The following is an 18,780-nucleotide window of genomic DNA, read 5'->3' as shown; positions in this document are numbered from 1 at the left end:
TGTCCACCCTGAGAGAAACAAGGACATCTTGTAGATATGATACCTTTTAATGGCTAACTAAAATACATGATGTAATAGGCAGCCTGTGAAACTTCCTAGGGTTCTTCATCAGGCTGACAGTACATATCCTACTATTAGTGCTATTGAAGAGCCCTAAGTAGGTTCCGAACCTCGCTGTAACATCTCTTTTTGTATTTTTTCTAATCCTTAATAAAACTTTTTTTTACTCATTTTTATATTTCTTTATTTAAAGGAGACTTGAAGTTGCCATTGTTTGATCGCTCATACAGTATAATGCAGTACCATAGTATTGCATTATACTGTGATCTGACAGACAGTCTAGCCACAGACATGTCTCGATAGACTATCAGTCATGGCAGCCCTTCAGAAAGTTTCAGGCTGCTATGGTAACTGAATGGCACCTCGCAATCTCATGGCAGGGGGGGCTTTCAGGACCCCCAATTGGAGCATTTAAAGGGTTAACAGACACAATAAGCATTGATGCAGATCAAAGACTTGCGTCATCCGCTGTGTACGGAGCAGGGTCGGCTCCCGATCCATAAAACCCTGCATAACCGTATGCCTCGGTGTGACGGGTCTTATTTACATTGGACAGGAACCATAATGGCTCTTACAAGTTTACGCAACACAAGATGAAGAAATGAGATCCGAGACGGAAGATGCAAAACATACAAGATCCGAGACAGAAGATATGTCTAAAGGTTTATTTAAAGCACTGAAAAGTTGCCTGGAAGTAAAAAGCTTTTCTTGGGAATCTTAAAAACAGTATTGCAGCACAAGATATTGCGATTACGGTTTTTTCTTTTGTAAACTAGACTGAAGTAAAACCCGCCGGCGCTCAAAATTAAGACTTCACTCTGCAAAACCCAGCTGACTAATCACCCTCTACAGCAGGCCGAGGCAACCTGTGGTTCTCCTGCCGGAACTAGAAGTCCCAGCATGCCCTAATACCCGGAGAGCTACAGGTTGCCTTCCTCTGCTTCTGTAAAAAGTCTATCCTCTTGTTCTTGCAGAAACAGCAAAAGGCACTTGGAAGTTGGCTTTCTTCAAAGTTTAAACACCTGGGGACAATATTAGGTCGCTGGTCGCGGATCTCTGGGGCATAAGTTCGGCTTTCAGTCCTCGTAGTCGTCGTGTTGCTGGGAGCTTTCATTAATCACCTGTCAAAAGAACATTTATATGGTTAGGGCGCATGAGCGTGAATGTATCGTAGCAAAAACGCCCTAAACACAGACACACACTAAGCAAAAGCTGTGCGATTTTCATGTGCATGAGCCCTGGGAGTTCATGCTGAAGTGCATTCTTGTCCAAAGCTACATTTATGATTCTTCGAGTCACTACTGGAAACAGTCAACAAGCTTGTCGACAGACACACCTCTTACAGCTGAGCTCTGTACTTGCCTACATCAGATATGTTCCAGAAAGGAAATGATAAGAACCAAGCTCTGTGCAGGCACTGAGGCTGCAAAGAATGCTGGGAGATGTCAGCTCTGAAGGCAGTAGAGTTGTGAATTCAGCTTTGCATAATACATGCTATAACTCAATCAGTACAAGATAAGTGATATAATAACTGTTCCTTTCAATACACTGGAGAAATGGTCAGCTCACCCGGCCTTACTATTGCATCCCTACAAATTGCATGGAAGCAAACGGCCAATGACAGCAAACAGAAGAGAAATAGAACTTTTCCAGCAGTTCAGGGGTCTAAAAGGATTTCTTTATTTCATCATTCAAGTATAAAGATGGATTAAAAAAAAGCAGCGTGAGTATCTTAAATGCCGACATGTTTCAAGCAGAAGCTCTTAGTCATGACGGCAGACTTCTGCTTGAAACAGGTAGGTGTTTAAAATACTTGTGCTGGGTTTTTATGCATTTTTTCAGTGGAAAGCGAAAATACAGAAATCCTTTTATACCGCCCACGTTGCTCCTCCCACCTCCCTTCTCCAACATTATTGAGGGGAAAAGAAAATTTTCGAGCACCAGTCAAAAACCCGACCAGCTGGTATGCTGGGTTGTGATGTAAGGCCTCGTGGTCCCAATTCTCAGGACCGTGTTGCTTTTTTTTAAATCAACCCAAGTACTTTATTTGTACATGAACACAAACTGTTTTCAGGTGCACCTACTCCCTGGCAGGAATCACTGAACACACCTACCTGACCATCCCTGGTCTCCACAGTCTTGATCAGAAGTGTTCTTTTAGAATGGCTGTCTGACATTGGGTGAGAGTCCAGATTGGTTTCTGAGAAACAAATGTTAATTGGATGTTAGCAAAAAAAACAAGGTGCTAAAATAAAACTGAGCAGATGCAAAAATCCCTAAAAATTATTAGAGTTGGAAACAGTCAACAAGCTTGCCGATGGATGCACATCTAACCAGTTGGACATTTAGTAACGTCTACATTAGATTATAGTTGTCTATTGAATTCACAATTTAGCGGGCTTCAGAGCTGAAATCTTCCAGTATTCCTTACAGTCAGTGCAGAATTTTCTTACACGGGTTGTCCAGGTTTAGATAAACATGGCTGCTTTATTCCAAAAACAGTGTTCCACCTTCCACAGGTTGTATGTGGTATTGCAGCTCAATCATATTCACTTCACTGGAGCTGAACTGCTATACCAAACACAACCCACAGACAAGATGTGGTTCTTCCAAACCTGGACAACCCCTTTAAGGGTGCGAATTCTGCACAGACAGCAAGAAAAACAGGAAGATTTCAGCTCTGAAGCCTACTGTTTTGTGAATGCAGCTCCGGACTACAATGCAGGGTGTAACAATAATATATTATCAATGTTTCTCAAATTTCTACATGTGAACCCTCGTAGGAGCAGGATAGATAGGACTGTGGAGGAGAGGCGCAGGACAGGACTGTGGAGGAGAGGCACAGGGTGGGAATGTGAAAGAGAGGAGCAGGACAGGACTGTAGAGAAGAGGTCCAGGACAGGACTGTGGAGGAGAGGCGCAGGACAGGACTGTGAAGGAGAGGCGCAGGACGGGACTGTGGAAGAGAGGAGCAGGACAAGACTGTGGAGGAGAGGAGCAGAACAGGACTGTGGAGGAGAGGAGCAGAACAGGACTGTGGAGGAGAGGAGCAGAACAGGACTGTGGAGGATAGGAGCAGAACAGGACTGTGGAGGATAGGAGCAGAACAGGACTGTGGAGGAGAGGAGCAGAACAGGACTGTGGAGAAGAGGAGCAGAACAGGACTGTGGAGGAGAGGAGCAGAACAGGACTGTGGAGGAGAGGAGCAGAACAGGACTGTGGAGGAGAGGAGCAGGACAGGACTGTGGAGGAGAGGAGCAGGACAGGACTGTAGAGAAGAGGTGCAGGACAGGTCTGTGGAGGAGAGGAGCAGAACAGGACTGTGGAGGAGAGGAGCAGAACAGGACTGTGGAGGAGAGGAGCAGAACAGGACTGTGGAGGAGAGAAGCGGGACAGGACTGTGGAGGAGAGGAGCGGGACAGGACTGTGGAGGAGAGGAGCGGGACAGGACTGTGGAGGAGAGGAGCAGGACAGGACTGTAGAGAAGAGGTGCAGGACAGGTCTGTGGAGGAGAGGAGCAGGACAGAACTGCTGAGGAGAGGCGCAGGCCAGGACTGTGGAGGAGAGGAGCGGGACAGGACTTTGGAGGAGAGGAGCGGGACAGGACTGTGGAGGAGAGAAGCGGGACAGGACTGTGGAGGAGAGAAGCGGGACAGGACTGTGGAGGAGAGAAGCGGGACAGGACTGTGGAGGAGAGAAGCGGGACAGGACTGTGGAGGAGAGAAGCGGGACAGGACTGTGGAGGAGAGAAGCGGGACAGGACTGTGGAGGAGAGGAGCGGGACAGGACTGTGGAGGAGAGGAGCGGGACAGGACTGTGGAGGAGAGGAGCGGGACAGGACTGTGGAGGAGAGGCGCGGGACAGGACTATGGAGGAAAGGCGCAGGACAGGACTGTGAAGGAGAGGCACAGGGCAAGACTGTGGAGGAGAGGAGCAGGACAGGACTGTGGAGGAGAGGAGCAGGACCGGACTGTGGAGAAGAGGCACAGGACAGGATTGTGGAGGAGAGGCGCAGGACAGATATGTGGAGGAGAGGATCAGGACAGGACTGTGGAGGAGAGGATCAGGACAGGACTGTGGAGGAGAGGATCAGGACAGGACTGTGGAGGAGAGGATCAGGACAGGACTGTGGAGGAGAGGTGCAGGACAGGACTGTGGAGGAGAGGTGCAAGACAGGACTGTGGAGGAAAGGCGCAGGACAGGACTGTGGAGGAAAGGCGCAGGACAGGACTGTGAAGGAGAGGTGCAGGACAGGACTGTGGAGGGGAGGAGCAGGACAGGACTGTGGAGGAAAGGAGCAGAACAGGACTGTGGAGGGGAGGAGCAGGACAAGACTGTAGAGGAGAGGCACAGGACAGGACTGTGGAGGAGAGGTGCAAGACAGGACTGTGGAGGAGAGACACAGGACTGTGAGGAGGCGCAAGAAAGAACTGAGGAGATACAGTATGGTACAGGACTGTTGGAAGGTGGACTGCAGAGGGGTACAGCATGATATGGGACTGTAGCGAGATTTGAGAGAACTATGTAGACATGTTTGACACAAAAATCTATTGTTATGGCTGGTAATATTTACCTCTCAAGCTCATGTTAGAGAAGGAATGAACTGGAATGGTGATCCTGCAAAAAACATAATATAATAAAGAAATGCAATCTAGATAGCAGACGATCCATATGCAGTCAGAGCGAGCGCTCCACTACCTGCTCTCCTCTCCTTCCAGCAGTTTTCTGTAAGTTGCAATTTCAATATCGAGTGCCATCTTGATGTTCAGCAGATCCTGGTAGTCGCGCAGGTGGCGGGCCATCTCCTCCTTCATGTTCTGGATCTCCTCTTGCAGGCGGTTAATAGTGTCCTGGTAGTTAGCAGCTTCAAGGGCGAAGTTCTCTTCCATCTCACGCATTTGGCGTTCGTAAGACTCATTCTGGAAGATAATGGTAACTACTTTTAATCACAACTATTTGCAAAGTTGTTGTATTCTCCATATCAACCAATTGGTTGTGAAGAAGTTGGAAGTCAACTTCAAGCAATTTACTAACACGTTCTGTAATGCATCCAATGAGGTAACAGGTGATCGGGATTTACTTACAGATCCTTTCATTGCGTCCACCTCACAGGTGAGGGCCTGGATCTGTCTGCGGTATTCGGTCGTCTCCTGCTTAGCTTGACGCAAAGCATCGTTGTTGCGATTAGCAGCTTCGGAGAGGTCAGCAAACTGTGGAGAAATACATGTTGTATCAATCGATTAACCCATGAGTGACAGGTTGTGTTTGTAATGGCCGTACTCTGGGGTCCATATAATGTGGTGTAGAAATTTTAGTACATTTTTTGGGGGTCGGAAATGGAAAACCCCTCAGAAATTCCACCATTGTTTCTAGGTTTTGTTTTTATGGAGTTCATCATTCGGAAAAGAATAACATGATCATTTTCTTGTTTGGATCGGCACAATTACTGTAATATCGGGTTTAGAGAGATTTTTTTTTTATTTTTGTTTACCAATTTTGCACAATAGAAATAAGTTTTTTTTTTTAAATACATCTGACTCTTCATCATCGCATTCTAAGACCCCGAACATTTTTTATTTTCCGGCAATGACGCTCTGTGAGGTCTTGTTGTTTTGTGGGATGGGTTAGAGTTTTTATTGGTACCTTTTTGAGATACATGTGACTTTTTGGATTGGTTTTTTTTTGCATTTTTGGATAGGCGAACAAAAGAAAAATAGCAATTCTGGAATGACTTTTTAAAATTATCTTTCATAATGCAAAATGAATAACTAAACATTGTCATTGCCCGGGTAGATGCGATTGCGGTGATTCCTATTATATGCTGCTTTTTAATTTTTTCTTTTGTATTTTAAAATGTGTATTTTTTTCTAAACTGATTTTTTTCCTTTAAATTAAACTTTGTTGAACTTTTTTTTTTTACATATTTTTTTTTAATCCCTTAAGGGGACTTGAAGATGCGATAGTTTGATTTCTAAGATAGTGCACTGCATTACTTATGTAGTGCCTTCTACTAAGCCTACAACAGCAGACTGTTAGACTGATTGTGGTATGCGAGGTGTTAAACTGCCAGGATATGAGGTTTCTCCATTGCTGGCGGTTAGAGCAGGAGCCTGGCTGTCAGTAGTCAGTCGAGCCACCACTTTAAAAAGACGTATGTGCAGGTTTAGAAAGGTTTACAAGTCAGCGTCTGCTGGGATACACCAGAGTTGAAGCGGAAGGCGCTGCTCTGCTCCGATGTAGTGGCCGGAGCTTGTAATTGCAGGCTGGAGTCTCACTGAAATCAATGGAAGCTGCGACTGCAAATGCAAGCACTGGCCACTACTCAGGGAATGGAGCAGCGGTTTCTGCTCCGCCCCCAGTATATCCTGGCACTGACAGCAGGCGCTGCCCAGAAAACCCCTTTTAAGGCCATTTGTACGGTCTATAAAAACATGTATTGGCCGTCACTAAGGGGTTCAGCAGAGTTATACTACCAAGATAGGTCTTTGTGCATCTCATGTGATGAAATGTCAACCTCAGCTACAGGGTGGATCTTGTCAAGCAGCCATCGGGGTTTTTCATTATTAGGGATATCGCAGAAGACGTTCTTCTGGTCCGTGTGGAGAGCTGCTAATGAAGCCCCTGACGCATTCACGTCTTACTCTTGGCCCCTCTCACCTTGGACTTGTACCATTCCTCGGCATCCTGCAGATTCTTAGAAGCCACATTCTCGTACTGCTGGCGGACGTCGCGCAGAGCTGCTGTGAGATCGGGTTTGGAGACGTCCATGTCGATCTGGACGTGTTGTTCCTGGATTTGTGCTTGAAGTTCACGGATTTCCTGAACAAATCAATAAAAAAACTGTATAAATGCAAAATCCTCACGTGGATATGAAAAACACCACGACATATTACCATGCTGCTCAACAGAATTTACACTACATACCGAAGTAGCGATCCACAAGTGATATCTGACACCAAGACTGGGCTGAGAACACCCTGGGTCCCCTGGATGGGACTAGTGATGTCATCACACCAATGATGCGTTTATTTATGTGGCATTAAAGGGGTTATCCAGCTGTAAACTGTATATGACTTATCTTCGGGGCGGGTCATCAGTAGTAGATCTGCGGGGGTCAGTCACCCAGGACGTCTGCTGAACAGCTGTTCTCTGGGCTGGTGCACTAGTGCACAAAGCTGCATTCTGCAGGAAATTGACAGCTCCGCTCTTACTGCAGTGGCCTGGTTTGGTATTGCAGGTCACGTTCCCATTCACTCCAATGCCTGCAATACCAAGCCTGGCCACTGCAGTAAGAAAGAGGCTGACTACTTCTTGCAGAAAGCAGCTCAGTGCACAATTGAAGCAGCCCAGTGAATTGCTGCTCAGCGGGGGTCCTCGCTCATGTGATGAGTGCTGGCCAATCAGAGAGCAGTGCACAGAGTGCATTAGCAGCTAGAAAATTGCTGCAACCATCTTGAATGGCTGGCAGCAGGATCCCGAACCAGAAGATCAGAGAAGAACAACAGCAGGCAATATGCCCCCTTCTGGTCCCAGGACAGAACTCGCTTTAAGATGTCAAGATGAGAAGCATAAAACTGCTCAAACACATTGAACAACTGCTGGATGATAGATCCCTCCATCTACAGCGTCTTCCCCATCAGCCTCATACACATGAAGGTGGAAGCCCGATGTCATAGGTTACACCACACCTAGCCGGGATATGCCTGATGCATGGAAGGGCTGGAGGAGCAGCCACCAGTCTTGGCACCGTGGACTTACCTCATCATGTAACTTCTTCAGGAAAATAATTTCTTCTTGGAGAGATTCCATTCTGCGTTCCAGGTCGATACGAACCAGAGAGGCGTTGTCAACATCCTGGGGGGAACAAACAGAAAGCTGGACTTTACTACCAGTTTTATATATATTTACAGGTTTGATTTAGGTCTTGTTCCCTTGTCACCGGGGCGCGTGCTTACGCTGGCCTAGCGCAACTTTCCTTTTATGAAACAAGTGCCAGAGTCCAGAAGTGAACCCGACCCCTCCTTTACTGAAAGCCTGCAGGTATAACTTGTTTCGAGGCAAATGCCTCTTCCTCAAATACATTGAGATATCTGAGGAAGGGCCATTTGCCTCGAAACGTGTAATATCTGCTGGCTTTCATCAAATGGGAGGTCAGAATGACTTCTTAGGGACGTATTCACACTGATGAGTTCTGTGTGATTGCAAGATGCAACAATCCATTATTTCCAATGGGTTAATCACATGTGTGATGTGCAAGACGTGTAAATACGGCCTGACTATATCATTTGTCTCATAAAGGGAAAGCTGCGCCACGCCGCGGTGTTTTTTTGTATCAGTTTCTCACTTGCTCTCACTCCAGTTTTCCAAAGTGAGTAGCCAAAGGGTCGACGTTGAGGTGGACGGAGGTTGGAAAGACGTTTATGAAATTAGATTTTTTAAAAAGTCATGAAATGTTCCCAGCCTCACTGCGGTAGTTTGGGGGGACGAAGACTCCCCATCTCTAAACAAATGAAAAAAAGCAACAAATTTATAAACATATGCGCAATATTTGATAAATTTGTTACATTTGAGCTCCATGAACTACTAAGTTGATGTAATGTGAAGTTCGGGGAGCGAGGTTTAATACTCAGCGTTCCTGCGTTGTCTCTCAGCAAAGTTGGCGCATGCACACAGCTTGAGTCTGTTTAGCCGGATCTATGTGCACGCTCTTCCATTAATCTCTATGGGTGCATGCACAGAGCCGTCTGAAAGGTCACACTGTGTTCATGCGCCAACTTGGTAGGGACAAAGCACAGGAGCGGAGCACCCGGTGAGCTTCCAGGACACCCTGTTCCCTCACATTTGAGCCCTATAACGTGGTTTATGAGACTCAAAGGTAATGACTAGAGATGAGCGAGCACCAAAATGCTCGGGTGCTCGTTACTCGGAACGAAATTACCACAATGCTCGAGGGTTCGTTTCGAATAACGAACCCCATTGAAGTCAATGGGCGACTCGAGCATTTTTTGTATTTCGCCGATGCTCGCTAAGGTTTTCATGTGTGAAAATCTGGGCAATTCAAGAAAGTGATGGGAACGACACAGAAACGGATAGGGCAGGCGAGGGGCTACATGTTGGGCTGCATCTCAAGTTCACAGGTCCCACTATTAAGCCACAATAGCGGCAAGAGTGCCCCCCCGCACTGTCAGCGTAAAGATCGTTCTCCTCTGCCATAGCTGTAACAGCTGTGGCAGGGAAGAACGATGTTTGCCCATTGAATTCAATGGAGCGGCAATACAGCAGGTTCCACTGAATGCAATGGGCTGCCGGCGTGCGCGGGGTGAATTGTCGGGAAGGGGTTAAATATATAACCCCTTCCCTGCAATTCATTCAGAAAAGTGTTACAATAAAAATATATACCGGCGTATAAGGCGACCGGGCGTATAAGACGACCCCCCAACTGTCACCTTATACACCGGCAATACAGTGGAGCAAAGAATAAAAAGCATTACTTACTTCTTCAGACGATCTGCGGCGCTCCTGCAGGCTGTCGCTCCCTCCTGGTGTTTGCAGGCTCTTGCTCCCTCCTGGTTCCCGGCAGACTATTGCTTTCTCTACGAAAGGCTTGAAATCCCCGCCTCCAGAACCACAGCCAATCACAGCCATTCAATGACATCATTGTCATTGGCTGTGATTGGCTGAAGGCACATGTGTTTCTGGAGGCAGGGATTTAAAGCCTTTCGTAGAGAAAGCAATAGTCTGCCGGGAACCAGGAGGGAGCAAGAGCCTGCAAACACCAGGAGGGAGTGACAGCCTGCAGGAGCGCCGCAGATCGTCTGAAGAAGTAAGTAATGCTTTTTATTCTTTGCTCCACTGTATTGCCGGCGTATAAGGTGACAGTTGGGGGGTCGTCTTATACGCCCCGTCGCCTTATACGCCGGTATATATTTTTATTGTAACACATTTCTGGATGAATTGCAGGGAAGGGGTTATATATTTAACCCCTTCCCGACAACTCATCCCGCACACGCCGGCAGCCCATTGCATTCAGTGGAACCTGCTGTATTGCTGGTTCCATTGAATTCAATGGGCAAACATCGTTCTTCTCTGCTACAGCTGTTACAGGTGTGGCAGAAAAGAAGGATTTGTCTTCTATATGTTCTCAATGGGGTCGGCGCTGCTGCCGCCGGCCCCACTGAGCGCATATAGAGACGATTTATGGCCTTTAGAAGGACCGTTGGGGTTCTTGAAGCCTATAATAACTCCTAACACTCTCCCTATAGCAGCTCCAACACGATAGCACTTTCCCTGAACTAATGTCAGAATACATCCGTAGCGAGCCGCGGGAGGGGCAGATTTTAATACTCGGGTGACACCTGATCTCCCCAGCCACTCACTGCAGGGGGGTGGTATAGGGCTTGAACATCACAGGGGGAAGTTGTAATGCCTTCCCTGTCTTTCTATTGGCCAGAAAAGCGCGCAAATTTCTCAGAGATGAAAGTGAAAGTAACCGGAACACCGCGTGGTACTCGTTAAGAGTAACGAGCATCCCGAACACCCTAATATTCGCCCGAGCATCAAGCTCGGACGAGTACGTTCGCTCATCTCTAGTAATGACAGATATCCTGTAAACCGGAGAAGGGGAAAAAAATGTCCCTGATGATGAATTGCCCCAATGCTCCTCTCTGAAGATGCCTATATTAGTACTTTACAAGTAGGACTAGAGTGAACATCTCCAATGCGGTTTAATATAACACAGAATGCTGCATTAAACCATTCCTGCTTATTTCACCCATTGACTTCTTATAGAAATCCAGAGCTCAGACCTTTGTCCTTTCTTCACATTGAAAGATTTCAGCATTTTTGGTAGTCACTCATGTGCTCCGACTGTGACTACAAGACCCCCATCCCCCACTGCATTACTCATGTCAGTAAGTCTTTACATATGAAAGACCCCTGTGTGCAAAGAACAGCTATGGGCACCAAATGTATTCATAACTAATCATCCATTGTATTACTGGCTGCTCCTCGAATAATGGAGCTCTGTGCCCCAGATAAATCAGAGGATGGATGGATGGATGGATGGATGGATATGAGATAGATAGATAGATAGATAGATAGATAGATAGATAGATAGATAGATAGATAGATAGATAGATATGAGATACATAGATAGATAGATAAGGGATAGATAGATAGATAGATATGAGATAGATAGATAGATAGATAGATAGATAGATAGATAGATAGATAGATAGATAGATATGAGATAGATAGATAGATATGAGATAGATAGATAGATAGATAGATAGATAGATAGATAGATAGATAGATAGATAGATAGATAGATAGATAGATAGATGTCTAGGGCAGTTGGCCAAAAAGTAGACCTATCAAAATCATCCATGTCCAATAGTCCAAGCAGTGGTAATTTCTGTAACTCCCATTCATTTCAGCTTAGAGCGACTCTCATTAGCGAGGAATCTTCTAAATTTCAGGCTTGAATCCGATGGACGCCCGCTCATCTCACTTTCATCAAATCTCCCGAAAACTCTACCGTACTTTAGAACAACCCTTCCTATAGAGTCTATTGTACGGGGTGATTCAAAAAGAGCGGAGCAAAAGTAAAGCTGGTTTCTTCCTACATGAACTGACATAAAGCATCTCTGCAACATGTAATGCATCTTACAGACGCTCCGTGTGGGCGCCATTGGTGACACTAGATGACTTCAAACAACGCATCTCCGCTGCAGTGGAATTGATAACAGGGGATATCCCGGGAGGCGTCTGGGGAGATCTGGACTACCGCCTTGACTTCTGTAAGGTGCATTACACACTTGGAGAGTTCTATCCTGTCATGCCTCTCTGGCTGCTGCATGTCTTTGCAGTGATACGCTGATTCCATCCTACATGAAAAGGAAGAAATCAACTCAAATATCACTGCAAGCGGCCATATTTACCCATATAGTGATACAAAGATATATAGGAGGGCAGGTATACACTACTTCCCAGCATGCATTGTACAAGTGCAAGATACTGATGAACGGCCACTCAGACGCCAACCACATATTGCGGGGAGTAGCTGCTTAGTATTATACTCGCACATAGATTAGGCATACAGAGGCTGCCAGTCCCACTGATACGTGTAGTGCAGCATGCAAGCTTGCAATCTATTAATGGCGCCACATACGACTCAGCCTGATGGGTTACCCATCATCTCAAAGTGATCCCCTACTGGACCGACACCCCGCGCTCTCCAGCATTTAATGCCGGACGGCTTACTGCAAAATTAATGATAAATACGAGATATTAGTTATTACTTTGGCCAAAGTATGTAAGCTCACAAGCCACGACACGGGCCCTCGTTATCTTCTACATCATCCGAAACGCGTCATCAAAATGGAATCATTGCTGCTTTGGAGTTTTTAATATGTGGAGATAAAACTTTTGGAATTTCATCTCCTGACATGCTGGACATCAGTTTTCATTTGTCGATCCAGCGGGGATCACTTTGAGGTGCAGGGCAACCCGTCGGGCGGAATCGTATATGGCGTCATTAATAGGTTATAAGCCTGCATGGTGCACCACACGCATCAGTTCAGGCCCCCATTGTATGCCTTCTCTACATGCAGGTATAATACGGAGCACCCCCCTATATGTTCTCGGGTGATTGGCTGCTCATCAGCATCTTGCACCTGCCGTGCTCCTCCATATACAATCTGCTCTGCACTATGCTGGGAAGTAGTGATTGTTCCTGCCTTATATAGGTAAATTACACCATTCTTTTTGGATTACTCTGTATATATGAAGTTTGTTAGACACCCTTCACAGAATAGGCCGCACGGCGCACCGCAAGCCGCAATGAATTCTGCACCAAAATCCGCAGGCTACCTTTGGATTTTGATGCAGAATTAAAAATTGCATTAAAACCTTCCTGCAATTCTGCATCAAAATCCGCAGTTAGAGCTGCAGATTGTGGAATTGTGCAACTGCGGATTTAGCTGCATCCTGCGGTGTAATTCCGTCCCGTGTGAAAGGTCCCTAACATGACTCCTCCACTAGTGTCTTACTGGACTATCTTGAGCCCACAAGGATTCATAGTACCCGTTAGAGGTGTAACTTGAAGCTTCTGGGCCCCAACGCAAAATCTGTAACCGGACCCCCAACTATGATGCTTTATTCATAGTAATGGGCTTATTATATGGAGAAAAGAGGCCTTACGGGCCCCGTAAGGGTCCTAGGGCCAGGTGCAACTGTATCCCCTGCATCCCCTATAGTTACGCCTCTGGTACCCGCTATGATCATCTGGACCCATAGGAGGATCCTCTCGCCCCCTTTTGGGTCATACCAATCATATCTTCTTCTGCCTAAAATATAATGTAGACCCGTTCCTGACTAGTAACTAAATCAACTACGTACTAATTGTATATATATATATATTGCCAGGAGTTCTATAACAACGGCCGGTGGAACCTTGGGGTACAATGTTGCTAATGACTCATCTCAGCGATGAGTTTTAGTGAAAACTGTAATGGTATCCGAAGGGTTAAGGCTCAGGGTGGGACCCGCTGCCACATCAGCTATCTCCAGATTGCACAACTTAATATTTTTTTTCATCCGCATCATCGCTAGCTTCTCAGGAAGAACGTTACGCAACACGAGGGCCTAAGAGGAGAATCACATCGACATTCATTACTGTTCCATCAGTTGGATACAATGTAATAATAAAATGCTGCTAGCAACAAAATGCTACAATAAGCCTACAAAGCGGCTATTATTCAGGCTATTGGTATAGGTCCCGGATCTGCATTCCTCTGCTGAAGGCGTGAGAAAGCAGCAGCGCTTGTCAGGAAAGGAAACAGATGGGCCTTCTGCTCCATGGCTGCAGCCCTTGTGCAGTAGGAGACACTTTTGTCCCCGGCTGTGCGGTGGGGACGCCTCTTTGTGTGAAGGAATGGGCAATGAGGGCTAAGATGGAGCCTGAGAAATGTTTAAAGATCACACAAGTGGATGCTATTGTGTGGAAGCGGGATAGTGCTGGACTACACTTTTACGGGCCATCTACATGGGAGGGGGGGTAATGCTTGGTTTAGGTCTGCAATGTGACAATGAAGAAGCTAAAGACTTCACTGCTTATTAATTAATGCGCACATGGTAAATATATAGCTGGATGGAACGTAACAAGCCGGGACCAAGGCTATTTCCAGGGAAGCATCATTCATAAAAGAGGTTGCAGTAGTGGAAGAGGCCATATAAAGGAGCACTAGAGGCCAAACTGATCCGGTGTATCATGACTAGTGCAGAGTCCCAGGGCCTGGTGCATGGCACAGAAATCCTCTCTTTGGGGGCTTTCACACCAGCGAACTATTTCCATCAGGACGTACCACAAGATGCAGAGCTGTGGAATGCCACACCAAAAGCTGCAGGTCTAACTGTGGATTTTAATAAGGAATTGCAGGCAGATTTAAGCCATTTCCAATTCAGCACCAAAATCCACAAGTATTCTGCAGATTTTGGTGCAGAATTTACCGCTGCTTGCAGTGCGTCCTGCAGGCTATTTCCACCTGTGTGAAAGGCACTTTCAGTGTACCCAGTATCCCTGTAGAGAATGCCAAGTTGGTGTAGAGAGGCCATGCAATGCTGTTTGAAAGTACAGTTAAAGGGTATGTATATAATCAACCTGAAGGAATGATCGGCTACTTTCCAACAGGTGGCGCTGTGGAGGATTATTCCATCACTCATTTGCAAAAGTTCTTTCCTAGAGACCATTGCATACCCTATCATACACCCATTTGGCAGGACCAGTGACGTCAGAACAATTCAGAAAGGGCTACTCCTTTTCATGTGCTTGGCTCCCTCAGCAACCATCTTGGGTGTGGCAGCTGAGATCTCATCTCTGAGTCATCATAAATGGGGTACTCAGAAGTGGAAGATCTGTTGCAAAAAGTTCTGCGAATGAAAATCAGTTCCATTCTTCTGCATGGCATTGCTCATGGATTTCTGCAAGCTCTAAGCCCTAGTCACATGAAGTTTTTGAAACAGCCCTACTGCCTGCCAATAAACCCTCAAACTGACACACAATTGCTATGCAACGCGATGGAACAGAAAATGACTAAAAATTGTAATTTCACATCACACTGTGTTATCTTTCTATAGATAAAAACGCCTGCACCAATCTGCACCAAATTGACTATGTAGGTAAATCCGGCACTTCAAAAGGTGTAGACCGGGTTTTAGCTCTCTAGGACCTACCGTTCAGGACATACTACTGGTGAGATGTCATATATCTCCGCATAACAACCCTTCCTGGCATTGCTCAGATATTGGTGGGAGGGACGGGCATTTACTATCCTTGGCTTTGCAAACGAGCAATTCTGCCTCCCAGGACCGATTCAGTCAATGCCATCAATGCTCAATTTTAAAGATTTTAAAACCCACTATAAGGGATGCAGGGGGTGCGGTTGCACTCGGGCCCAGGAGCCTTAGGGGGCCTATAAGGCCTCTCTTCTAAATATAGGGAGCCCAGTACTATGAATAAAGCATTATGCTTGGGGGCCCTGTTACAGGTTTTGCACCGGGGCCCGGGAGCTTCAAGTTATACCTCTGGGTTTAAGGGGTTAAGAGAAGTTGGGAGGCCTCAAGATAAACTTGCACCTGGGCCCATGGGCCTTTAGCTACACCCCTGCCAAACCCTGTGCAGGTTTTGAATTCCTAGGAACCAACTGCAGTGCCGCAATGCCGCTTGCAACTAGAAGTTGAAGTCCCGATAATGTGGTTGGGAAATTTAGATGCGCCGCGACTTTGCAATGGAACCCGACGCGGTGTCAAACAACACATGTGTGACTGGGGGTACAATACTGGCTGGCTGCTCTCAGAATGAAGAGATCTTTATCCCTCGGACCCCTCTACTCCACGATGACCAGAATTCACCATGGCACTTTAAGAGACTACAGTTTCCTGTCCGAGTTTCTCTTGTGATCACGGTTGACAAGACACAAGGCCGGTCCCTGAAAACCGCTGCTGTCAACTTGCAACAACCTGCTTCTCGAAAAAGGTTTACTTTATTGGAGAAGTTGGATTCATATCAGCAGCAAAAGGAGTTTTTAGCCACAACACAAACAACAGAGCAGTTACATGAAACAGACCCGGTGAAGCCGGCGAATACTACCAGTCCTGTGTAAGGGGGAATTCATGTGTGCCAGATCTGTTATAGAAATTTCTGTGATTGAAAATGAATTCCGTGAGGCTGCTTCTGCAGAAGACACGTTGTTTTCTGCAAGCGTCGATGAGATGAGCGGGACGGTCACAGAAAGTTCTGATGTGACTTCACCCTAACAATCATCAAAAATATGCACTACTCCCAAAAATGGTTTATTGGATTACGAAACAATCCTTATAAAAGAGGCAAGCACTAATTCTTACGCATATACCATGTTTTAGAAAGGTATTAAGTGTAAGTTATTGTTCCCCTTTATCAGCCACTTTAAGGTTGACTATACTAATGTTCCAAAAAGTTCAGAAAAATCCCATTCCCATGATTACTACTTTATGCCACATATTTCCACTGCTGAGAACTTCCAGAAAGTTTTTAAGTGATGACGACTTAGTTTAGGGCTCCCTTAATAATGTTATGTCTAGCCTGCTGGCCACTAGGGGGCTCTGAGGAGATGAGCATGATCATGTAGACAGGAAAGAAAGGGTGTCAGGCAACATTTCCTGGGGTGTTTTTGAGTATCACATCTGCAAAGCCACAAACCTGTCGGAATGACTGCAGATTGCTCTCAGCTTCTTCCTTCTGAATCATTTCATCTTGCAATCTAAAAACAAAATAATGAAAAAAAAACTAAATATAACAGAATATAATTTACCTTATAAGGATAAACGAAGATGATGAGTATGACTTAATAACGAGGTCAAGTCAACTATAAGAAAGCACTTGTATAAACTCCTAACTATAAATGTATCCAACCAAGTTAGTCAATGCGGTAAAGCTGCGTTTGGAATTGCACACCACTTATGGTGATAAGAGGAGGAGTTATTGAGTGTTTTACATAGGACTGCAGGTAAGCTTCGTATATCTACAAAACATAGATGAAAGCATTGATACTGAATTATCAAGTGATCTGATGAGAATAATAAGTGAGAATTGTGATTTGTCCCCAACTCTCATTCTGGAAGCCAGGCCTGACTCCCAATGCAGTGTGAATGACCTGCCACACCCATCCAGACATGGACCTAGAGACCAGACAGTTTTGTAGCCAAGTTCTCTCTTGCCTATGACACCACTAGGATGCCAGCCCTCATTTTGTCCTGCATGGCTGGAGTTTTTCATCTTTTCTGCTGGACCAGCAATCTAAACACTGATGGATAAACTGCTCCTTGTTCAGAGCCAAAAACATTAACCCCAACGGTCAGCACCAGCCTGACCTACATACTGCAACAACTTCTCTTGGCAAGAAACTTTTTCTGCTTTTTGGCAAAAGTTTGAGTCACATCAAGCAATTACAGGGAAAAAATGCAGTTTTTCAAGAGGGAAATGAGAAAGTTAACTACTTAGTTCTGCAAGAAGAAACTTTGTATCTAAAGATGTAAATATTTATCAGTCAGGGTGCAACATTGTATCAATGTAATGTACAACAAACAAACAAAAACTTACTTTTCTCTGAGTCTCTGCAGATCATCATTCAGATTGTCTCTGTCCACCTCCACTCTGCCTTTCTCATTGGTCAGAAGGTCCACTTGTCTCCTGAGATCCCTCATTTCTTCTTCATACAGGTCTCCCACCCTGGAGTGACCCTTTCCTTTCAGCAGCTCTAATTCAGCAGAAAGAATCTTGTTCTGTTGTTCCAGGAACCGAACTTTGTCAATAAAATTGGCAAACCTGTCATTGAGCTCTTGCATCTCAGCCTTCTCATTGGTCCTGTTGGCCTTGAACTCCAAGTTGATGGCATCTGCCAGGGAGAAGTCTACACCATCGGACATTCTGGCTGGAGGGAGGCTGCTCCTCAGCCTGACAGAGGAAGACTTCATGATAGAAGTTGGGGCAGAAGAAGTTGTGTAGACCACTCTGCTGCTGTTGAGACCACCGCCACTGCTATATCCAGGGCGGTAGGAACTGCCCACGGTGTACCTGCTGCTGGAGGTGGCATAGCGGTTTCCAGAAGAGCTAGATCTGGGGTTGCCCCCAAAGAGCCTCTTGTATGAAGACTTGGTACTCATTATGTGCTGGTGGTATTCCTTTGTATGTGTTGGTAATGCACAGCTGCAGTGGTCCCCCTGTGCAGACCAGTCAGTGCTTCAGTAGGAGGCAGAGCTGGCATCTGGACTGTTATTTATACTGCAGATAACGGCACAGGGGTGAGGAGTGATGCCACAGGCGGCCAATGTGCTTTGCTTCTTGAGGACCTTGACTAATCCACAGCCAATAGAAATAGACTGGGTGGACCGCAGAACTGGAGCTTCAGTTATTTGTCTCCTGGCAGTGAGCTCAACTTCTTTCTTCACTTTTTTCAAAACTTTTTTTTCTCTCCCAAAAGTTTTGTAACTGCTCCCAACTCCTGCAGGCAACGGAGACAGCTGCAAAAACCGACCGGCAGTCATTTTTCGATCTCGCACAATTAGTTAAAAAAAATCACTCACGCTAATTAACGTTATTTTCACATGCAAGTTCCATCTGTATTGCAATCGGACGGAGCTCTTGTAAGATAATCGCTCGTGTGAAGGCGCCCTCAGGTTGGATTT

The 18,780-nt window shown here is 45.9% G+C and overlaps 1 protein-coding gene across 1 annotated transcript; it reads right to left on the bottom strand.

The window, feature by feature from the left end:
- Nucleotides 1-711: 711 nt before the first annotated feature.
- Nucleotides 712-18,360, bottom strand: VIM (vimentin). Its single transcript, XM_066585411.1, has 9 exons — nucleotides 17,696-18,360; nucleotides 16,796-16,856; nucleotides 7,819-7,914; nucleotides 6,718-6,879; nucleotides 5,145-5,270; nucleotides 4,759-4,979; nucleotides 4,634-4,677; nucleotides 2,175-2,260; nucleotides 712-1,181 (listed from the first exon to the last, which is right to left on the bottom strand). The coding sequence occupies exons 1-9, from the start codon at nucleotides 18,256-18,258 to the stop codon at nucleotides 1,137-1,139; spliced, it is 1,404 nt and encodes a 467-aa protein (XP_066441508.1). The 5' UTR covers nucleotides 18,259-18,360; the 3' UTR covers nucleotides 712-1,136.
- Between the last annotated feature and the right edge of the window lie 420 nt (nucleotides 18,361-18,780).

Source organism: Eleutherodactylus coqui, chromosome 12 (genome assembly GCF_035609145.1).
Source record: "Eleutherodactylus coqui strain aEleCoq1 chromosome 12, aEleCoq1.hap1, whole genome shotgun sequence".
NCBI classification, from domain to species: Eukaryota; Metazoa; Chordata; class Amphibia; order Anura; family Eleutherodactylidae; genus Eleutherodactylus; species Eleutherodactylus coqui.
The sequence above is the reverse complement of the archived record's forward strand: the minus strand, read 5'-3'. Positions and strand labels throughout refer to the sequence as shown.